Raw genomic sequence first — 23,981 nt, forward strand, 5'->3', positions numbered from 1 at the left:
TAGACCACATGCCACAAGGTTCAATGGCTCAAGAAATCTCAAATGAACTGATGCAACAATCTGCACACAATTAATTCTCGCACTGTTTTTTCAGCTGTTTGCTTTGTAAATGAATGCTTTCTATTTCAGTTCTGATCCCTTTTCTAATACCATTCTTGGGGCATACAGCTGCATTTTACTGTACACTGAATCTTGGTTGCATACAGATGTTATTTTCATTGCTAATCACTGAATTTTTTTTTTTATGTATCAGTTTCCAGCTGATGAGCTAGTATGTGTCCACAACCAATTCATAAACTAGCCATGCATTCTTACAATATTAAATATTTTGCCCAGTAAACATATAAATCATAATTTCTTTATAGTTTAGTAGACAACTTATATTTGATGTCACACTTCCGGATAGTTGGTAGTGAAGGGCTTGGGATGAGACTGAGATCAATGGAAATGTTTTGCAGTAGATATGCAGTATAGAGGTTTTATTATAGAAGTTGTTGTCCTCAGTGCGCTGTTTATGTCAAACTCTGACCCCTAGTGGTGGACTGTGATATAGGTGTTAATGTTTGAGAAGAGAATGGTTCACTTTCACTGCTGTAGAATGTTTTGTAATTTAAAGCAGTTCGTCTGATTGCTTTACAAGACAAACCTTGACACTATATTGCTTTTTGTTATCATTTGTGCTTTTTGTTTTGTTTGATCCCACACCCCCCAAACTCCATGCAATATTGCACAGTGAGGTCAGGCCCTAATTATTAGTAAACAAATGTTATGGTGACCAGATTAAAAAAATAAAAGGAAAAAAATAAAAAGGAAATCGGTGACATTTCCTATTCAGTGGTCAAAATATCACTAAAAATCCAACTTATTACTGTCTATTAATTAATTTAAAAAAAAAACACTTTTGAAAGTCTTTGTTCAATAATAATAACAATTATTATTATGCAGATTTATTTTAATTAATAATTATTATTTTTACTAAAAATAATAATAATTACTGATATGCTGGTATTATAATTAATAATTCATGTGACATATACGCCAAAAAATACACTTTGAAAAATATTAAGTATTAAACATTGCAAATAGCACACAGATCAAAACAGTGTTATATTAATTATAAAAATGATGACATTACAAAAGATAATAACTGAAAAATAAGCACATGACAAATAAAACTGTATTTAACAATAAAAATTAAATTAGCTAATTGTATTTAATATTTTCGATTTTACAATCTAAATACATTGTAAAAATGCTGTGATAAAAAGTTTTTATTACATTTATTCATTTAGCAGACACTTTTATCCAAAGTGACTTAAAGTGCATTCAGGCTATCAGTTTTTACCTAATGTATGTTCCTTGGGAATTGAACCCCATTGCTCTACCACTTGAGCCACAGGAACACTAACAATAAGTTATAGTAACTTTTTTTTTGTTTCAATATTTTAACTCATCAATTCAGCTCCATTGTTTCTGGTAAGTATAATATAATTTAAATTCAAATGACTTCTGCAGGATTAGGTGGGATTCTTTTCAGTGTACAGATTTACTTTTTTTTTTAAATTGACCTTTATTAACCCTAATTATACATATTATTTTGAATTTCAGGCTCATTTTGAGATTATGTTTCAGCTAATGTAATTGTTGTTTAAAGTTGTCGCCACAAAATGTGAAGGAAGCAGATTAATATCATATTAAATGTGACTATTCTCAATGTGCGCTAACATTATTTTCTGGCAACAAGCCTTGGTTTAAGGGAAATAAGAGTGTTGAGATGTGTGTGCTGAAAATTAAATATGTTTAGAGGAGTATAACCACATATACCATAGTTCACAGTATTTAGCATTTTAGAAATCAAGTCACCAACCTTCAGTTCTTGAGGTTTAACACTCCCACTTACTGTATTATAAAAAGCCATTGAAGAAGACCTGATGTGTATTTGCAGGTTTCAGAAGGGAAAAGTTAATTTTCTATCCACATTTTTCTAAAAGTTACTCTTAACAGCAGTAGTGGATCAAAGGCAGATGTGTTTCTCCATAGCTCACATCCCTTTAGCTTAATGATCAAGTGCGGCTCCAGCTAAATATTTTATAGTCGGGCCCAGTGTGTGTAAATGTGTGCGCTGGATGTTTGTTTCGGTCCTGTCCCACTGGCTACAAGTGATTCGTATGGTGCTACTGGGCATGCGCTCATCAATACAGTGTAATTTTTATCACACTGTACAACAATAATTACCATTTTTTTCATTATTGTAAGGGGTAGGTTTAGGGTTGTGGTAGACATTTATAAAACACAATCTAATAGGTTTAAAATAAAAATGAATTGTTAGTTTCCGGTTGGAGCTGCATCACTTCTAGCCACTACTGTCACACTGGGGCTGTTTGAGGTCAGATAAAGGCTGTTCCTAATTCCACAAGAGGGAAAACACAACCCCGGATGCTCATCACGATAGGCCGGGAGATTGTCTGAAAAAGCCTCAGTTCAGATAAACACCCTGAATATGAGTTACAAAAAAAAGCATGTCAAAACACTGCAACTAGTTCTCGCTTCTCTGTCTCCTATCAAGAAAAACATGTTCTCTCTGCCCCGGGAATGGGTGCTGTCATCCGTGTTAAACAGTCGACTCCCTCCTGAGAGCTGGGGTGAAGACAGAAACCGAGCGAGTATCCCGAAGGATAACCACTCGCTAGTGTCCCGCAGAGCAACGACGAAGGTTTCTCTGATCACTCGAGCGGAATGCATTGGATCTCACTAACCGTAACCCGTTTTTCAGCGGCGCTCCTGAGCTAAACGATACCGCTGGGTGGCTTTTCCTTGGCCGAATGCTCACCTTGGGTGTTTGATATGCATATTGACTTCTTTGCTGCTGTTCGGGAGTTCCACCCTCTACAGCCTGTTCAGGATTTTGCTAGTGATTTGTAACAGCACAGGCGTTATGAGGTCATTTATCAAGACCTCATGCATGCCGGGAGGTCAGTGACATGTTAGGTGTAATACTTACAAGTAATAGCCTATGTATTTGCTGGAATAATGCAAGATATTTGTAGTGCCCACTAAATAGGAGTCAATACTACAATGTACTAAATTGTAATAGATTCTAGTTTCTAAATAGTTTTGTAATATGGTTGTAGGCAATATTCGAAATAGTACATTTTAGCTACATACTGTAAATACTGAAAAGTATAAGTTGTAGGCTATCCTTTGAAAACCATTGTTGTAGTCAATATTAGTCAAGATTTAGTAAAAATTTGGAAATAGTACATTTTAGGTACATACTAGTATAAAAGTGTAAGTTGTATCCTATGGAAAAACAAAAATGCTACATTTCAAAATGTAGTGCACTATATTTAGCGCACACTAAATAGCAGTTTAGAAATAGTTTGTCACGGTAGGAAATCCAGTGTTTCCTCCGTGTCATGTTTTGTTATTGTTTTTGTACTTACGTTGTCTCCATGTGCTCATTTAGTTGATTGTCATCACCTGGGTGTTGATTGTCTCGCTCCAGCTGATCGTCATCATACCTCTGCTACTTATACTCACCTCGCTCTCTCTCTGTTGTCAGATCCTCTCTTATGTCTCCATGCACTAGCTGGATTACCGTCCTCCGTGTTTGTGTGCTGGTTTGGATTCGTGTTGTCGTCCGCGTGTCAGTGTTCCGGTCTGTTCCTGGTTCCAACCATTGACCACCTTCACCTGCACCGCTGACTTCACCATCCCGCTCTTCTCACGCCACCGTAGACCTTCCTTGCCATTGCCAACACTCTGGACACTCTTTATCAATAAACAACATCTGATTGCCTGCAATTGCTTCCTCCTCTTTTATCTGTCGTTACAGTAGGATCTGACCATCATGGAAGCAGCAGGCGATCGCTCCCCATCTCATCTCGAAGAATTTCTGCAACGAGCTGTGGGTCGTATGGATCGCCAAGACAAGGCGATAGATGAGATGGGTCGAGCCTTCCAAGCAATGGTGACGAAGGTGTCCGAGCTCGTTCTCCAGACGCAACAACAACAACAATCGTCACCCGCTGCGCCTCCCACGCCACCCACACCGCCGATCGTCTCCGGGGGGATTTCCCAGCCCGAACCACGCCTCCCCATCCCGGAGAAATATGCGGGTGAGCCAGAGTTCTGTCGATCATTTCTGTCTCATTGTTCTCTGCACTTCGCCCTGCAGCCCCGCACGTTCTACACCGAGGAAATGAAGGTGGCATTCGTCTTATCTCTACTTACGGGAAGGGCTGCCCTCTGGGGGACGGCGGTGTGGGAGAACCAAGACAGCTGCTGTGCCTCGTTCCACGCACTTTCGGAAGAGATGAGACGGGTCTTCGACCGCTCCGCCGCCGGGAGGGAAGCGGCTTGGCTTCTCACGGACCTACGTCAGGGGGAAAGGTCCGTTTCCGATTATTCGATTGAGTTCCGCACCCTGGCGGCGGAGTGTAAGTGGAACGAGGAGGCGCAGTGGGATCACTTCCTGCATGGGTTGGCTGACCGCATCCAACAGGAGATCCGCGCCGTCGAGCTCCCCACTTCTCTCAACAGTCTGATTGACCTAACCATCAGAGTGGAGAATCGACTCGATCAAGCCACCAGACGGAGGGGGAGAGCAGTTCTCGCGAACAGACCGGAGGCTCAGTATCAGCGCTCAGATGTTGCGGTCAGCCCACCGGGAGATCTTGAACCCATGCAGGTGGGGCGAGCTCGGCTCTCCCGGGAGGAGAGGATCAGGCGGAGATCCCTGGGACTATGTTTATACTGCGGCAGTCAAGAACATCACATCCAGCGTTGTCCGGTAAAAGACCAAGCCCGATAGTAAGACGGAGGCTACTATCGGGTGGGATCTCTGCCAGAAAGACCTCATCTACATCGACACTCCTTCCGGTGAGTCTACGGTGGTCCACCCACGCACTCGAGCATCTCGCCTTGTTGGATTCTGGGGCAGAGGGTAATTTCATGGACTTCCAGTTCGCTAATAAGCTTAACATTCCTCTCACCTCCCTCAAACACCCCATTGCACCCTTTGCTCTCAATGGACACAGACTACCAGTCATCACTCAGACCACCTTACCTGTTTCCCTCACCACATCCGGCAATCATACTGAGGAGATATCATTCTACATTACGGACTCACCTCAATCCCCCATCGTTCTCGGTCACACCTGGCTTCAGAAACACAACCCCAGCATCAATTGGCGCCTTGGATCTGTGGTTAGCTGGAGCGAGGAATGTCATTTGTCTTGTCTTTTGTCTGCTGGTGTTAATGTTTCTGAGTCTGTGTTTCAGGGGGAAGCAGTGGATTTGGCTAGCGTGCCCGCGGAGTACCACGACCTGAAGGAGGTGTTCAGTAAGTCTCGTGCTGATTCTCTTCCTCCTCATCGTCCCTATGACTGTGCGATAGAGTTATTGCCAGGTACTTCTCCGCCTAAGGGCAAGTTATATTCTTTGTCTGTTCCAGAGACGGCGGCCATGGAGAAATATATATCCAGTTCTCTAGCAACGGGGTTTATCCGCCCTTCCTCTTCTCCAGCGGGGGCAGGGTTCTTTTTTGTGGGAAAGAAGGACGGATCCTTGCGACCTTGCATTGACTACCGAGGGCTGAACAACATAACGGTAAAGAATACCTATCCTTTGCCGCTTATGTCTTCAGCTTTTGAGAGGTTACAGGGAGCGTCCATTTTCACTAAATTGGACTTACGTAATGCTTATCATTTGGTCCGCATCAGGGAGGGGGATGAGTGGAAGACTGCCTTTAACACCCCTAGAGGCCATTTTGAGTACTGCGTTATGCCGTTCGGGCTAACCAACTCGCCGGCAGTCTTTCAAGCACTCGTTAATGACGTGTTGCGAGACATGGTCGATCTGTTCATATATGTTTACCTGGATGACATATTGATTTTTTCTTCGTCTCTCCAGGAACACGTGCAACACGTACGACGAGTGCTTCTGCGGTTGCTAGAGAATGGATTGTTTGTCAAGGCGGAGAAATGCGTTTTTCATGCACAGTCTGTTTCTTTTCTAGGACACATCATTTCGACTGAGGGTGTTCGCATGGATCCTGAGAAGGTTAAGGCTGTGGTAAATTGGCCATCCCCAGAGTCTCGCAAGGCCCTGCAGAGATTTCTGGGGTTCGCCAATTTTTACCGGCGTTTCATTCGCAATTTCAGCCAACTAGCCGCTCCTCTGACCGCCTTGACCTCCCCTAGTTTGACGTTCAGGTGGTCAGACGCAGCTGAGGCTGCGTTTGCCAAACTGAAAAGCTGCTTTGTTTCAGCTCCCATTCTCGTCACCCCTGATCGCTCACGTCAATTCATAGTGGAGGTCGACGCGTCAGAGGTGGGGGTAGGAGCAGTGTTATCCCAACGCGCATCCTCAGACGGAAAGGTGCATCCGTGCGCGTATTATTCTCACCGTTTATCTCCTGCAGAAGTTAATTATGACATTGGCAATCGAGAGTTGTTGGCAGTCAAACTTGCACTGGAAGAATGGCGTCACTGGCTTGAGGGGTCGGGTGTACCTTTCATTGTATGGACGGACCATAAGAATCTCGAATACATTAGAACCGCCAAAAGACTTAACTCCAGGCAGGCTCGGTGGGCATTGTTTTTCGGTCGTTTCGATTTTACACTTTCTTACCGGCCGGGTTCCAAAAACATCAAACCCGATGCTTTATCCCGTCTTTTTGAGCGTTCCGATCGTACTGCTACTCCCGAGCCCATTTTACCGGGGACCATCATTATCTCCGCGCTCAGGTGGGAGGTCGAATCGAAGGTGTTGACCGCCTTAGAAGGGGTAACGCCCCCGGCTCGTTGCCCACCGAACCGATTGTTTGTGCCGGAGAGGTTACGGTCAGACGTTCTCCAGTGGGGTCATTGTTCCAGTGTTGCTTGTCACCCAGGGGTTAGTAGAACTAGATTTCTGGTCAAGCAACGATTTTGGTGGCCTGGTATGGCTCGTGACGTCCACGATTTCGTCTTGGCTTGTTCAGTTTGCGCTATTGGTAAGACTTCCAATCGACCTCCAGATGGGTTACTCTTACCGCTGTCTGTCCCTTCAAGACCCTGGTCCCACATTTCGCTAGATTTTATCACCGCCCTCCCGCCCTCTAAAGGCAATACGGTGATTTTAACCGTAGTGGACCGGTTCTCGAAGGCGACTCATTTTATTCCCTTGCCCAAATTACCTTCAGCCAAGGAAACAGCGGTAGCTGTCATTGACCACGTCTTCCGCATACATGGCCTCCCGACAGACGTGGTTTCTGACAGGGGTCCCCAATTTGTGTCCAAATTTTGGCGAGAATTTTGTAAATTGTTAGGAGCGACTGTTAGTCTTTCTTCCGGGTTCCATCCCCAGAGCAATGGTCAAACCGAACGAGCCAATCAGGATGTCGAGAGGGTTTTGCGATGTTTGGTTTCCAATAATCCTTCGTCCTGGTGTCAGCAACTCTCAGTTGTGGAGTACGCACACAATTCTTTGCCAGTGTCATCTACGGGCATGTCTCCATTTAAGTGTAGTTTAGGGTACCAACCACCTAATTTTGTCAGTACGGAATCCGAGGTTTCGGTCCCCTCCGCACACGCATTAGTCCAGAGGTGTCACCGCACCTGGACCAGAGCTCGCAGAGCTCTGCTCCAGGCTAGGTCGCGCACCAAGGCTAAGGCCGATCGCCACCGGTCGAAGCCTCCCCGTTACGTCGTCGGTCAAAGAGTGTGGCTTTCTACCCAGAATATTCCTATGCGGTCCGTTTCTAACAAACTTGCTCCCAAATTTATTGGCCCGTTTTCTATTACCAAGATTATTAATCCGGTAACCGTGCGTCTTAGCCTTCCTCCGGCGTACAGGAGGATTCATCCCGTGTTCCACGTCTCCAAAATTAAATCGGTGATTTCTTCCCGTCTTAATCCGCCTGCTCCGGTTCCCCCCCCGCCTCGTCTCGTTAATGGGGAAACCACCTATTTGGTTAATCGTATTCTGGACTCTAGACGGAGGGGACGCGGTTTTCAGTACTTGGTGGATTGGGAAGGTTACGGTCCGGAGGAGAGGAGCTGGGTTCCTGCTCGGGACATATTGGATCACCACCTTATAGATGATTACAATCTACAGGTAAAGCAGGCTGGGAACGTCAGGTGACGTCCTAGGGGAGAGGGTACTGTCACGGTAGGAAATCCAGTGTTTCCTCCGTGTCATGTTTTGTTATTGTTTTTGTACTTACGTTGTCTCCATGTGCTCGTTTAGTTGATTGTCATCACCTGGGTGTTGATTGTCTCGCTCCAGCTGATCATCATCATACCTCTGCTACTTATACTCACCTCGCTCTCTCTCTGTTGTCAGATCCTCTCTTATGTCTCCATGCACTAGCTGGATTACCGTCCTCCGTGTTTGTGTGCTGGTTTGGATTCGTGTTGTCGTCCGCGTGTCAGTGTTCCGGTCTGTTCCTGGTTCCAACCATTGACCACCTTCACCTGCACCGCTGACTTCACCATCCCGCTCTTCTCACGCCACCGTAGACCTTCCTTGCCATTGCCAACACTCTGGACACTCTTTATCAATAAACAACATCTGATTGCCTGCAATTGCTTCCTCCTCTTTTATCTGTCGTTACATAGTTTTTTGTATGATTCAGATACTATTATAGTTTTTCTTGATATTTTTTAATTTTTTCCTTTTTAGATTTTGTTTTCATTTTAAATTGAAAGTTTTATTATTTTTTTTTATTATTTTATATTATTAATATTATCATTTTAGTATGTTAATCTATGTGATAATCAGAAATGTTGCTTTGGCAACTATCAAATAAAATTTGTTTAATTTTTATTTTATTTAAGTACCAGTGTTGTTTTAGTGTCACTGGGATACTATTATCATTTTTTTATTAATATTTTTTTGTTTATTTTATGATTTCTGTTTTTATTTTTATTTTAGTTTCGTAATTTGTGTTTTTGTCTTTTTTTTTTATACATTTTCAGTTTTAGTAATTTTAGTGTTTCACAATAAATTAAATACAAATTAGAAATTTTGCATGGGAAAATAGCTCAAGTGAAATAAGTTTTTTTTTATATTTTATTTTATTTCAGTTGTTTCATTTTATTTCAAGTAATTACTTATTTGTGGTTTTATTTACAGTTTTAGTTAACTATACTGTATAATACATGCTAGTAGTAGTAGTCAACAATTTTCGCTTATAAATTACTAGTAAATATCACAAATATGTGCAAATAACACATTGAGTTAAACGTGAAACTTAAAAAAAGCACTTTTTTTTATTCAAAAATGCGCTTTGAAAAACTTGGAAAATATATATATTTTTTTATGCTGTATAAACACTACTGGGTGGCAATTTCTTGGCAGAAGGCCAGACTCAGATGTTTAATATGCAAGCCTATGGACTCACTGCTGCTGTTGCTTTGATTTACAGGCTGTTCGGGATTTTGCAAACGATTTGTAAAGGCACACACATTGGAAGTGGATTTATGAAGACCTCCTGCATGCTGACATTTTGGAGCATGAAAACCCTCCCGTCCCATCCACATCTAAACCCGTTCGCTTACAAGTGATTAGCGACTTCATTACCCATGAGCCACTCCATCACTCTGGATAGGCATGTTTTCGGCAAGTTGATGCCGGGGTTGATGGACGGGGAGTGACGTCAGCCTCATTGCTAATAAGGTGGGCATTTGAGAGCAATTTTCCAGATCTGCGTAGGGTCGCTGTGGAATTGCTTACTGGGAAATCGTTATGCAAATCCAATGTAATTAAAATGGGAACCACATGAGTCAGAAACTAGTGTGTGTGTGTATGTGTGTTAATTTACATCATTAAGCAGGCAAATTAGCAATAGACAGAATGAGCAGCTGATTATTTTAGGTTCATGTCTGATAATGTGTTGGTGGGGGTAAAAAAGGGCCATAACAATTCCAGGACATTCAAGCTGAACATTATTTGTGAAATATACTTGGCATTGAAAGGGCCCTTATTTTGGAGTCACTTAAAAGAGAATTATTTCATGCATTAATGACAGTTTGGATGGGTTATTATGCTGTTGGTTAAGAAGCCACGCACAAAATGATCATAATGAGGGGGGCAATCCCATAGAGGGCTTGTATTGACATTATTACACAAACCAGGGGTAAGAAATCACGTTAATGCACCATAACAACATTTCCTGGAGCACAATATTGTTTCTGCTGCAGATCCGTTCACTGCTGAGGTTTTCTGTTGTTTTGTAAATGAAAAACACGATGGCTTTTGCGAAAAGGAAAATCCAGGAAAATGCATATAAGAGCTGATAAATGAATGTAAACAGATCTCGGGTTTGTATATTCTCATAGGAAAGAAACATCGCAAATGAGATGTTCTAATTGTTTCTTCTTGACAGCAGTGAGATGGAGAGCAAATGTACTTTTGTTCAAGTCCAATGCTTCTGTTTTCTTGAAAGCTGCAGTTATTTCGCATTTGTCTCCTCTTAAGTTCCCAGAGAGATCTCAAATGATGTTTGCCATATTTGCCAAGAGAGAATCTGCAGTCAAAGGTCAGAAATCTCTCAAAATTAACTCCATTTTTCACCAGATCATCTGAGGTATGCTATTTACATTCATTTTGCAACTCTATATTCTGACTGTATATTTTAGCTCTTCTAAGAAATTGTCGTATGAGCTCGGCTTTGCGCATACACCACTCAGAAAAGACGCACATGGAAATAAAGTAGAGAGATCAAAACAAAGCAATGGTCACTAATTAGAAGTTCAAAATGAGGACTTGTAAAGAAGTATTTCAGAAGATTTCAATATTAGCCAAGAGGAGACTGGTCTTCCTTTGCTAAAGAAGTGTTGGGGTAGTTACTCAAAAAAATAAATGAGTTACTAATTACTAGTTACCTTCTGTAAATTGTAATGAGATTACTAGTTACTGCATTTGAAAAGTAACTTCACTACTCATTACTTTACTTTATTTATTTAGGGCCCTATGAAATCCGTTTAATTTTTTCCCAAATTCCATTTTATTTTTTTCCAAATTCCGGAATACCTTTACAGTTCCGTTTATGTGATGTGACGCTAGTTTTACTCCAATCAAACGTTCAAATGCTCATGAAGTGAACGCAGCATGACTCTCAGTGCAGTTCTGGAGGGGAAAAAACATTTCATAAGGCTATTTTAAGAAATAATTGAAAGAATTAAGTTGTTTTTATGTATGTAAATATGTCAATGACTTGCTGAAGTGCATGAAAACCAGCTATGTATGTATTAGACCCGGAAATAACATCTCTCTGTCTCTCTCTCTCTCTCTCTCTCTCTCTCTCTACTGTATAAAAAGTACATTATATATTATTATGTAAAGTATAATATTACACACTATAATATAATATAGTATTGTATTATAGTTATTATATCCAAGTTGTCTGTCTGGAACGCAGCATTAGGTTAACGTCAATAAACGAGCGTGTACTACAATTACGAGTCATTCTATAAGGTGACATTTCAGCACTTGACAAACGGACAGCGACTCCTCTAAGCAGCACTTTAAGCACAGCTACGTGATTGTTGGGAAACGCACGTGAAACAATAACGAACGATCGTATAATTACTCGTCGGAAACGCTCTTAAGTGCTAAGATCAATCGCTATTGGCAAACCCGGCACATAACTTCACACACAGGCAAACATGGTTTGTGTAGCGCAGGAAAGCACGTTCCTAAAGTTTAGTAAAGTAGTGTAGTTACCAATAATATTAGGGTTATGCGTTACTTTACTGCTTCGTTTACAACAGTGAGCGCAAACTAGATTAAAGTGATTATTACGTTTTGAATAGGTATATTTTTCTCATAAAAACACATTGATTCGCTACAGGAGGCCTTTGTTCACCACCACCCCACCCCACCCCCCAGGGCCATGTGAGACACTTTTTTTAATGGATGGGCGCTTTTAATTAAACTTCTTTTGGACTTTTGAACTGAAACACCCGATGAGTGACATTAAACAGCTTGAAAGATTAAGTAACTCCAACTGGATTCATCTGAAAGAAAAAAGTCATATACACCTAGGATGCCTTTGGGGTGAGTAAAACACAGCCTAATTTTTATTTTTGGGTGAACTAACCCTTTAAGAAGTTTCAGTCATACAGCCAACTTCTGAGTCATACTATTCTCCTCTGGGTTTGTTTAGAAAATCATTCAATATACAGCAGCAGAACTGACTGTGAATATGTATATTTCTACCTTAGCCATTGCCTAGAAATTCCATAGCAGTCATCCAAACCACTTTTACAACCACCCAGCTGCTACAACTAAAACTTAACTAAGGCCCTGTTTACACCTGCTTTTAAAATGCATTTTTGTCAATCTGATCTCAAGTCCAATCAAGGATTTGAAGCCAACATTCAAGCTTTTTCTTGACACATTCTCGTTTTCTGGATTATTCGTTTGCATTGTTTAAACCCACAATCTTTCAGTTGCCAGCTTAGGTCATTAACCTGTATTATCCTCCTAGTTTCAGGGCTGGGGTCGTGTTATCAGTCATGACAGTGAAGAGCGTGAAAACCAGTCCTCCTAAAAATAAACGTGGCACACATGTATTCACAACACCACAAACAAAAGCGCATGAGTGATGTGTCATGGGACGCTTGTGTCCACTCCATCTCTCAGTGCCTGTCGACAGCTGCCACTTTCATACTCCAGATTCCACTAAAGGTGGATGTCCTTCTACCATCCCCTCTTTATGTACGCAAAAGCCAAACCAGGTTTGCCATGTAGTCCGTTGCCGAACCATAAAAACCCTTTTCAATTCATTATGCGGTCATGCGTTTATCGATCTGAGGCTTTTAGACCAAAAGTTGCCCTCTGAACCTGCCTCAAACCCGATATGGAGATAAATGTTCTCAGTGTGGCTCTTCCCCCCTGTTTTTATGACTTAAATGCTATGATCCATTTTCACATTCTTCCCAGCAGTCTCGAGGTGATATTCACCTGTAATTAATGCCACACTCGACTGAACACTAGGACTCTCATTTGAAATTCAGACCTCCGAGCATTTGTGAATTATAGCGGGAGACCATAAAATGCTCAATTAACCAATTACGTGCATTTATATTTGACCGTAGGACACCCGGAGCCTTTGTTGTCTTTGGGGTGGCCGTGAGAATCTTAATCACCTGAATATATGAATTACAACTTATGGGAATTTGTAAAACCTGAAAAAGCATTCTCTGTGCTAGATCAGCCATTCATTTCGTTTTTCCAATTCTGGAACAATGGTGTGGCAAAAGCTGGCATTCATGGGAGGCGCTGCACTGAGTTATTTTGGTTGACCATTCACATGTGAGAGGAGAGGCACGGATCAATCACTGAAAATCACACTACACCGTCTCTCTCTGTACCATTACTCCTCTTTTCAAGCTCCTGGTCTCCTCTTCAAAGGTAAGGGCCCTGTATCGATGCTTTTTTTTAATCATGTCTAACAGTCTGCCGTGGAAATCAAAGGTCCACTTCAGAGGTCTTTTATGTTAGAGAGCAAAGAGCGGTTGAAGAGTCTTTTGATTTGAGCAAATGGAAGAGTTGTTCACTTCCTTTTCTTGAGTGTTTGTTTATTTGTGCATGTTTTCGACATGATTAATGACACTAGGAGATGCCGTCTAATAGTATACTATGAGGTGAATGACAGGGTATGTTTAGTCATGACTGGAATGGTAACTATATATTGTTTGAGATGCTGCCAGTGTATCTTCACATTTGTCTTTTAGAAATAACCAGGTGTTAGGGCTTTACACCATCACAAACTTGCTTATTTACTTATTTATTGTTAGGCAAGATGCAAATTTCTTTAATTAAAATATTTAATGCAAAATATGTTGTCAGGGAAGTCTATATAAAAAGTGAAGGTATTATTCAGTTTATTTATTAAATGTATTTATTTATAATTTGCTTAAATGTATTTATTTAGAAATGTATCTTAATTATTGTAATGCATAAATTGTCAGGGGTGACTATTTAGAAATTAAATAGTAGTTAATTAACATTTATTATGAATTTTAAATTATGAAATAAATTATTAATTAAAATTACAGTTTTGGTGACTGACCATATGGTGGCAAATGACACTTAATTTCTTATTTAAGAGGTCTTTATAAAAAATAAAAAATAAAAATAATATAAAAATAATTAAAATAAATAATGTTAGGCAAAATGTAAATGTGTGTATGCATTTATTTAAATAAAAAAAAACTATCCCATTTATTTTAATGCAGGATATATTGTCTAATTAAACAATGAAGGTAAAATTAAAATTACAATTAAAATTAAATCTGTGGTGGTTGATGAAACTGACTATAATGGTGGCTAATATCGTTTCACATTGGAATGGACTAAGTTAAAAAAATTAATTTTAAGTAAAATTCACAGGAACATAATTTGATTTGTAATCCAAGTAAGTATTGTAGCAGGAAATATTTAAAACACGGCGACAAGAATTTTAATCGGTATTTTATCTGTATTTTATCTGTAAAATTGTAAGTCTTGAAAAATGACAAACATAGATGTCAGGTCAATGACTCGACTGTTTCAGTTATATCAAGGACGTTAACATTAGCTGGACCAAAGCCAACGATCTGTTGAGTGTTTGTCATTTACTGCCAATATTCAAAGTGCCTTTGTTCCCCTTCAGATTATACAATTCAGATGACATACAGTATTTCACTTTATATAGTGAAATCCAGATTCGATGGATCCTTCTTCGGTGTCTTGCATCTGATTCATTCCATGCACTTTGTGAGTGGGTAAAGCCAGATTTATCCTCACTAGATGATAGTTTTCAGACTTAGTGTTGTCAGTGTCTCCCATCACAGGTTTGAATTCACATTAAAACACAGTGTGTTTTGTCCACACTTCCTATCACCATTTTCCAAGAGGAAACCCATTAAACCCTGCTCACAGCGTTCAATGAGAACGTCAAGGTCACTGTTTTCTCCAAAGGGCCAAAATGTCGAGACCCGATCTCTTTGAACTGCAAGCTGTAATTAACGTATCTGAAGATGCTGAGAGAAATGGTTGATGCACACAGATAAATGGTTTGTTATATTGGCAGTGTAAAGGTCATAGTTCTTCAGTGTTTGAGTCGCGGCGATGATCGGTATTAAAGCCAAACCCAGTGTCCAGGAACCCTGAACCCAGTGCGGTGAACCGTCTGCATATTGGAATTGCATTAGTGGATCCGTAGCTTTAGATGTCAAAGGAAGGCGGATTTATTTAATGCATTTAAACATGCTTTTTTGGGAGCACTCTTAATCCATGACAGTTGTTTGGCATTTGACTAGTTATGCCTGACGTGTGCAGGAATGAATGATGAAGTGCTGAATAGTGACTACAATTATTTTGGCTCTCTTTCAGATCACATAGCGTATTGCAGCAATGTCTGAAGGGTAAGTGTTATCTTTATTAGACTGTTGACCCTGTCAATGTCATAATTATCCAAAATAGCTTATTTACACCAGGTTATGATTATAAACTGTGAGTCAGGGTTATTATAGTTAACTAAAACTAAAACCGCCACCAAATCTGAGAAATTAAAAAAATGTAAACTATAAAAAATGTTACTTAAATGATAACTTAAAATAAAATTAGATATAGAACAACGGTGTTATTTCTGCTAGATGCCTAGGCAACATTTCTCATTTTAATTTACTTGATGTACTAAAATAACTGAAAGAAAAAAAAACTATATAGACATATTTAGAAAACTGTAAAACTAAACTTTTAACTGAAATGAAAATGGGAAAATAAAATATAAATATAAAACTGGTTTAAAATATTAATAAAATATATATAAAGAAACTAACTAAATTATTTTTCTGTTTTTCTGTTATTTTTCCTAGAATTTAATTTTTTTTTTTTAACTCAGAAATAATATAAATAATGCACATTTCTGAAATATTACAATCTCATTTATTTATTTACCATGGAAAACTTTTTTTTTTTTTTTGCTTGTTTATGAAATTTAAAAAAATGTAATTAAATTAAATTAAATTAATAAAACATTTGTGCCCTGGCAACCACTCAAAACGTCATAGCAACTGCATAGCAATGTGATAAAAACATATATAGACCTGGCAACATCTAAAATTAATTTTAAGCTACACTCACATTTTCTGTAAAATACACAAGTCTAGATGCTGTTTAATGGGTGATATTTTTGTATATGTATACATGCAATGACATCATCACAGACCGGTAAGTGAATTCCAATTGCATTTCTTATAAGTTTTATAATAAGCCTCACTTTGCTCCTAATTGTTTCCCTTTTAAAAGTTTACATGATGATTAGCAGCAATTAAAAGTACCAGTGCATGTGTCTCTATATATTATAAGTCCAGTGAACGCTGGAATCGATGACCCTAATCCAGCTCTAAATGGTGCTAAATCGCTCAGTAATTCTGTAAGGACATCGAACAGCATGTTAAAAACTAATCTGCACTGTACGTTTGCTCTGCTCTGCTTAAACCTACACTGAGCTACACTGAGCCCTCAATTTGGAAATTCCAACAGTAATCAGGTCAGGCAGTTAATGCATGCACCACGGCGCGTGTAGATTAGACCCACGCGCAGCACTAGCACTAGACTATAATGAGCTCGGCTTAACTCTTACTGTTCTTGCAGAAAAAGGCCAGATCCAAGTACTCCGCAACACGCAGACTTCTGCTGAAGGTGGGTCAGAAACAAAGCTGAATATTTCCAGTATGAAAAAAAGACCAAGTACTAATTAAAGTGACATAAACGCAATGAAAACCAATGTTCAATATACTGTATATATACTATGTGCGGTAAATAACAATTGTGACTCTGCACTGTTTTTATGTGTGCTTTTGTGCCATCATTAGTGATTTGCATTAGTGAATCAGGTGCTAAAATAACACTGAAATCTTGTGCTAATGTTCAGTGTGTCAGTGGACACAAGTGAAGAATGCTGTATTTTGTACTTACCTTACACCTCTCTCTCCCTTTCCTCGGCTGACCCTCAGAGCAAACTGCTGAAAAAGGCAGAAAGCTTGCTGGTGAAAGAAAAAGAGGAGAAGGAATTGGAGAGAGAAAACACCCTGAGGGAGAGAGCGCCGCCCCTCAACCTCTCGGGCCTGTCTGTCCAAGAAATGCAGGTGCAACACTTTACTAAGGCAGATGTTTACAATAGGAGCTGTTTCTGCAGCCAGATGGCCGCATCCCAAAACATCTCTCAACATATCATAAGCACTCGTGTTCATGGTGTTTGCATTAGTGATTTGAGTTGATGTATCATCACTGGCCTTTGCAGGAGCTTTGTAGAGATTTGCACCACAAGATTGACATAGTGGATGAAGCACGATATGACCTCAATATAAAAGTTGCCAGAAATGATGCAGAGGTATGTAAATGAGAAACAAGGTATGACGAAATGATATACTATTCAAAAGAATGGGGTTGGAGGAGGGGGGATTTTATTTTCCCAGATTTTAAATCTTTCTGGGTTTAGACCTTTAGTCTTTCTTAAACTCATAAATAATATCAGTGCTATACATTTCTCTCATTTATTCATGTTTTAATTGATGTTTGTTTGTTGGTTGGATGGTACCATATTTTTTGATGCTTTTGAAAGCAGTCTGTAACCAAGTCTGCATTTGGTCAAAAATACAGTAAAAATTTTAATATTGTGAAATATTATTACAATAGAAAAAGCTGTTTTCTATTTGAATATATTGTGAAATCTAATGCAAAGCCGGATTTTCAGCATCATTACTTCAGTTTTCATTGTCACATGATCCTTCAGAAATCATTCTAATGTACTGATGGGCTGCTCAAGAAACATTTCTGATTATTCTAAATTTTGAAAACATCAAATATTTAAAATAGAATTCTTTTGTAATTTTATAAATGTTTTTACTGTCACTTTTGGTCAATTTAATGTGCCTTTTGCTGAATAAAAGTCATTCATTTCTTTAAAAAAATAAAATAAAATTGTATATTCTTAAGAAAATTAAAAAAAAAAATTGAACTTTAAAGATTTATTAACAAAAGCATGATGTATGTGTTCATTTGCAGATTCTCTCATTAACCCAGAAGATCTATGAACTGAAAGGAAAAACGAAACGGCCGAACTTGAAAAGGGTGAAGAAGTCGGCAGATGCCATGCTGGGATCGCTCTCAGACACCAGAGTCGACTTCAAAGCCAACCTCAAAACAGTTAAAAAGGAAGAAGAAAAGGTAACACTCCGGCTCAATGCTATAACACGTGTATTTGAGACACCAGGAGCCCATCTGGCTGTTTTCAGCTCATTTGCTCAGATGTGCTGTGTCTGAAGAGATGAGTTATTTTAGAAATCAAGTGCCCGGTGCTGATGAAATGCTGGCATTTGAACCGCCCCGTCTGTCTGTCTGATGCGTGCACGGTTCACCGCGGCTGTGCAACCATTTGAGTTACTCTCATCTCTGTCTTTGTCTCACTGAAGCATTTTCTCTCCATCAGAAGGAGGAGGTCACCGACTGGAGGAAAAACGTGGAGGCCATGTCAGGCATGGAGGGCAGGAAGAAGCTTTTCAATGCCGGACAGTAGACAGCAGCAAGTCTTTTCAGCTGAAAAGAGGTTGCAAAGGATAAAGTGTTATTGTGATACAAAGCTCATGTTGTTAGTTTGAATTTTAATCACATTCAACATTGTATGGTAAATTACTCACCGTCAGGCATCCAAGGTAGATGAGGAGAAATGTAGCATTATATCAATTGCTCACCAATGGATCCTCTGCAGTGAATGGGTGCCGTCAGAATGAGAGTCCAAACGGCTGATAAAAACATCACAATAATACACACGTCTCCAGTACAAGTGATACAATGCTACATTTATCCAAATCTGTTCTGATGGAGAAACAAACTCATCTACAAATGTTTTGGCACATTTAAATTTTTTGGGTGAACTCTTTCTATAAATAGCGATTTGCGGTTCAAAAATTTGGGGTTGGTACAATTCTTGAAATGAAAAAGAAGTCGCTTATGCTCACTAAGGCTCACTTTATTTGATCAAAAATGCAGTAAAACAGTCATATTGCAAAATAATACATTTAAAATAACCGTTTTATATTTGAATGTATATTTTTAAGCTCATGTTTGAATTTGAATCATCTTGAACATTATTTTATGGAAAATTATTAATTTAATAGTCAGCCAGCTGTGGCTTGCACGTGATATTAAATTGTGATTTGCTGCGATTAAAATGTGTAAGAGCTGTGCTGTCCATAGAGAGGGATTAAATAATAGAACAACCTCATAGTCATATCATATCATATCAAATATTTGCTTCGTAGTCAGTCAAGCTACTGAAGATATGGATTATTTTATTGCCTGTTTGTGGTTTACAAACAGAAAATAGTTTAATTTTTAATAAAAGCTTGTTGGGTGAATTAGAAAGTTGGACTCCTTCATTAAAAGATCAAATATTTGATTAAAACATGCTGTAATGTCAATGGCACAGGAACTGCGTGTTGAATACCCAGTTGAAAGCAGTTTTAGGCGTTGACCTACAGATGGCGCTCTGCATTTATACTACATTGACTGAACTGGCATTAAATCAACCACCAGGGGGAAACAAAGTCTGTGTGACTTCTCAGCAGGCCTCAAATGGAGCCTTGTATCAGTCACACGAACAGCATTGTATAAAAAGATATGCATCAACTGTTCTACTTTTTATCAGAAATACAACATGAAGTGGTGTTTCGAGAAGGAAGTACAGGGAGGTGAAGGGAAGGAATTTGGGTGGCACTGTATCCTCTATTACTAGACAGATGGCAAACCTGCACAGATATAAGAACATCAGCACGTCCACTTCAACACAGCAAACAGCTTTAGGTCATAACAGACTCTTTAAATCAGCAGAGCAATGTAAATCTATGAATTCAGCTGAACTAGATCAATGAATAGTTAAGTGTGCATTCAAACTTGGGGATAATTATTAATTGTATATGTTGATATGAGTAGTTAACATGAAGTATTAGCCTACTAAACATAAACCTAACTTATTAAAACAAATTTCAAGGGGATCAAAGTTAATTTAAAACCTTTGTGCATAATCTTAAAGCCTGCAGTATTTTTTTTTTTACTATTCTATTAATGCAGGTTTCTGTTTTTTATGATTAGCAGATTTGTTTTAGATTGGATACAGGTGCTTTCTATTTAGTAATGTTAGACACACATTGTTTGTTTTTTTTTTCCTGGAAAATGACTTCCAAAGGTTTATTGTCTCCTGCCACGTTCTTTTTAATGTCAGGAAGGTTTAGGATCAATGTGAGAGAAGTTCAGAGGTCAAGGAGAATTATCAGGTTGTTCTGTAACGTCTCCAGTCCATAGTTGATAACAGAGGTTCTGCATACTTCTTCTGTATATTAAAATCAACAGGTGATACATTGTACAGTTCATTATTTATAGCAGAAAATGTAAAAGTGTCTTACTTGGTAAGTTACTGCAGTGTAAATCCTTAGTCTCCACAATCACGAGGCGATTGGAGATGAACAGTCATGTGAAATCACATCCTGAAAGATATAAAGCAGAGCAGATATTAGCACCCTGGGGTTCACCTACAATTCTCTGTGATGTTAAACTCTCGATGCTTCAGATGTCCTGGTTAAATCAAGTTCATGTACTCCCATAGAGAGAGACAATCTTCAGATATTCCCTTTCTAAGAGCAAGTTAAGGCAAGCGGCTAATATTTTCAGGAACTCATATTAATATCTGAGGTCAACTGAGGTCTTTGCCTGAAGTTAAAAACCAAAGCACATTGTAAAAGTAAACATCTGAGATGCTCAGGCAAATATGGTGCAGGCAAAGCCCTTTAGATCAAAAGGCCGAAAATGTCTGGCAGCTTCTACTGTGTTACCAAATTACAGGCAAAGCGATCGACATTTGACTGCTCTCAGTTTCCGATTCGTGGGAAAATACTATAGGAGATATTTTGCTCGCAATTTGAGGTGAAGCACTTAAGCACTTCTGTTTCACTCGAGTCATATCCGTAGAACAAATAAATCCTTGTTTTCCTTCATTGGGGTTTGCTTGATTTATTTGCCAGAGTTCAAGAACACAATTTTCTGCCATTCTTTTTAATGTTGCCAAGAGACACATAAACACACCGACCTCAGGTCTAATACTCTGGTCTGATTCTCACACAATACACTTACACACACATTTTTGGCCACAACATCTTTGAATTGAATGTGCCACAGTACAGGGGCTCAGCATTTTAATTTGGTTATCATATTTATTTATTTATTTATTGAGGCTATTACTAAATGACCTCATCGAATAAATAATACAATTAGTGCTGTCAAACGATTAATCGCGATTAATCACATTCAAAATGGACAGCACTAAATAAAATGTAAATACAATTCACTTAGTCAGACTACAGTTACTTTTTATAGATTATATGATTATTTATTTATGATTTGAATTACTGAACAATTAATATGGTAGCTTATATGATTATTCTATTTACTGTGAGAAACGAGTTAAGTCAAAATTAATCTATCAAAAAGTAGTCCGGTAAATGTGTAACGTAATGTTACTAACTAACGTTACTATTTTCATCAGGTTAATTGAAACCGGCGTTACTTTAATGTCTCTCGTATCACGCCGCGCTCACGCTCTCAAATAGAGTCTCTTTCAACATTACATTCAAATTGCCTCAGATGACGTCAGTATTAACATTATTGTAAATAACATCCTTGTAGTTTTCCTCTTGTAGCTAAAACCGATCGTTTTGTTCACTGTAATGGACTACTTTTCTTCACGGAGCGTTAAGGTAGCTTTATACAGGTAAGTAATTAAAACTCAAATCAGTTTTCAACATAGGCTATGTATTTATTTATTAAGTGTCAATTTAATAAGCTTTATAATATACTGGTCTTTATAGCAAAATAAACCCCTTCAGGGTGACGTGACCATTGAAGGTAGCTTTTTTTTTTTTTTTTTTTTTTTACTGCAGTCATACAGTACATAATAAAACGGGATGTGTTGAGTTTTAAGTAAGAAACTTATATATCATATTTATGAATTAACTTTCTACATTTAATAATTATTTAAATAGAATAATACAATAGTGTTATTGAATCACCAGTGCCCTCGTGAGGTACTCGAGAAGGCGGAGGGCGGATGCACTGAATGGCTGCTGAAAGGGAGGAGCTTCACACAAACTCAGAGTCCTGTTACTGAACGCCGGAGATTTTGGGAGTGAAGGAACAGCTCGAGTCATTTTCTCTTTGCAGGTTTCTTCGCACATCTAAAGGACGCATACCTCGGTGAGTTTTACCGTCACTGCCAGGTGTTTGGATGCGAGTTTAGGCTACTTTACGCGTTTTTTACACACTCTTCCTCCTTGCTTGATTAAACATTAACCATTTTGCGTCAGTCTCACTGAAGTCTTTGTTGAAAAGCGTGGCTTAAATTGCATGCATTTTTAGTATGTTGAATATTATATATTAGTTTGCACTTTCAGAAAGTTCTAGCTCTAAATCTGTCATTCAGTTTAGGGATACAAACAAAACGCCCTATTTTTGTACTGATGCATGTTCATTGATATTTGACAGTTTGAGATTAATAATCTCTTAATCTTATTTCTTGGCCCCTTTCTTTTCACATCCACAATTTTGCATACTTCTTTATCTTATTTACGAATCAGCCTGGATATCTTTCACAAGCCAGTAACTCTAGAAAAAGTAGAAAACTGTCTTCAAAGGCTTTTTGATACTCTGTTGACCTGATTGAATTGGTTTTAAGTGTGCTTTGCTCATAGGTTTATTTGCTGTATTAAACCTTTTATTGCATTGAACTCTTTTAGGAGTCTTAATATTGCATCTTTTTGATGGATTCTGTTAAGTAACCTCTTAAGTGTCCTTCAGCACCCTGCAGTTTCTATAAACAGGGCACTACTGTCCCATACCTAGGTTAAGGGATGCTGTAACCCATTAAGTTTCTCTTTGTTACCGTCCAAAACGGATTTGGCATTTTCTCTGGCTGGCAGCATCTCTACACTCTCGTCTCAAAATATTTGTGAAGTGGAATCACCGGCCATGAACATTTTTATATTGTTTAAATTATATCTGTTGTGGGATTTGGGACATTGCTGAGGAGGTGGGAGGGTTTTCGAGTGGATGCTTTGGGAAATTTCTCTTCTGGGAACCATTGAGTGCTTGTTTAACTAAAGCGATGCTGTTTGCATTTTGGCAGCGAACCCATAAATCCCGTCTGACAAAGAATGCAAGATTTGTACTTATTGCAAAGTATTAAATAAATGTTGTGGCCTCCGATTGATTAACACAACTGCACAGGTCAGGCTTCTGCGGCAGCTGCGTATTCAGCCAATTCAGCTTTCAATGTCTGTGATATAATCTGTCAGATTGTGATTTGGGACCTTGTTTTATTGCTTTGACCTTTAGTTGTACGAGTAAGAGCATGAGGGAAGATCTGAACGCAGATGATGGGAGGGATGTGCTGTCAGAGTAGCAGCCCGGACGGTGGAGCGTGGTGCTCGCAACACTGCAGGCCAATAATGGGCCATGAAACGGGATCTGATAACAGTCTGGTGTTTGGAAAATATGTGGGGAATGCCCCCGCCTTAAAAGGAACAGACTGAACATGGTGATATATGATTGGAATAGTCTCTGGAATGCAAAGAATGCAAAACAGCACCGTTTTCCCCCATTTTGCACTTTTTCTCAGTTTTGGCTCCCTCTTTGTTGGGTTAAGGGAACAGGCTGCCTATTGGGGTATACAGGGTCTCTTACAGAAGACCTGTTAAGAGCCACTCATATAAATCATGTTGAATAAAGTCACAAATGACTTGAGAGAACTAAAATTATTCCCTTGTCATAAACACTATCTACTGCCAAAAGGTGACACCGTAATCCAAGGAGAAGTGTTTTCCTCCGATTAGAAACCCAAAGACATTGGTTGTTCCTCTATGGGAAAAATATGAGATGTAAATGAAATATGG

At 39.0% G+C, this 23,981-nt stretch overlaps 2 protein-coding genes and 2 long non-coding RNA genes across 10 annotated transcripts in view; 3 read left to right on the top strand and 1 right to left on the bottom strand.

The window, feature by feature from the left end:
* Positions 1 to 5,132: 5,132 nt before the first annotated feature.
* LOC127977596 (uncharacterized) lies at positions 5,133 to 8,570 on the top strand. The gene is made up of 2 exons (XR_008158262.1): positions 5,133 to 5,344; positions 8,329 to 8,570. It is a non-coding gene; the product is annotated as an uncharacterized LOC127977596 (long non-coding RNA).
* A 3,176-nt stretch (positions 8,571 to 11,746) lies between these two features.
* Positions 11,747 to 20,162, top strand: LOC127977580 (troponin I, slow skeletal muscle). Of its 3 annotated transcripts, XM_052582526.1 has the most exons (7): positions 11,747 to 13,404; positions 15,370 to 15,401; positions 16,636 to 16,683; positions 16,998 to 17,129; positions 17,285 to 17,374; positions 18,049 to 18,210; positions 18,473 to 20,162. In XM_052582526.1, exons 4-7 carry the CDS (start codon positions 17,124 to 17,126, stop codon positions 18,557 to 18,559), a joined length of 345 nt encoding a protein of 114 aa, XP_052438486.1. In that variant the 5' UTR covers positions 11,747 to 13,404; positions 15,370 to 15,401; positions 16,636 to 16,683; positions 16,998 to 17,123; the 3' UTR covers positions 18,560 to 20,162. The 3 variants fall into 3 exon arrangements, with proteins under 3 accessions (XP_052438486.1, XP_052438503.1, XP_052438495.1); XM_052582543.1 differs by lacking the exon at positions 11,747 to 13,404 and having other exon boundaries at positions 14,855 to 15,401; XM_052582535.1 differs by lacking the exons at positions 11,747 to 13,404; positions 15,370 to 15,401 and having other exon boundaries at positions 16,083 to 16,683.
* On the bottom strand, positions 18,224 to 20,671 carry LOC127977599 (uncharacterized). The gene is made up of 2 exons (XR_008158266.1): positions 20,445 to 20,671; positions 18,224 to 18,579 (listed from the first exon to the last, which is right to left on the bottom strand). It is a non-coding gene; the product is annotated as an uncharacterized LOC127977599 (long non-coding RNA).
* A 1,458-nt stretch (positions 20,672 to 22,129) lies between these two features.
* Positions 22,130 to 23,981, top strand: part of LOC127977609 (non-muscle caldesmon) — a 51,059-nt gene continuing 49,207 nt past the window's right edge. For all 5 annotated transcript variants that reach the window (XR_008158269.1, XR_008158270.1, XM_052582581.1 and 2 more), the window contains exon 1: positions 22,130 to 22,287. The gene's annotated coding sequence lies outside the window, so the exon portion shown is untranslated. The remainder of the gene's footprint in view (positions 22,288 to 23,981) is intronic.

The sequence above is a fragment of the Carassius gibelio genome, chromosome A4 (genome assembly GCF_023724105.1).
Source record: "Carassius gibelio isolate Cgi1373 ecotype wild population from Czech Republic chromosome A4, carGib1.2-hapl.c, whole genome shotgun sequence".
NCBI lineage: Eukaryota > Metazoa > Chordata > Actinopteri > Cypriniformes > Cyprinidae > Carassius > Carassius gibelio.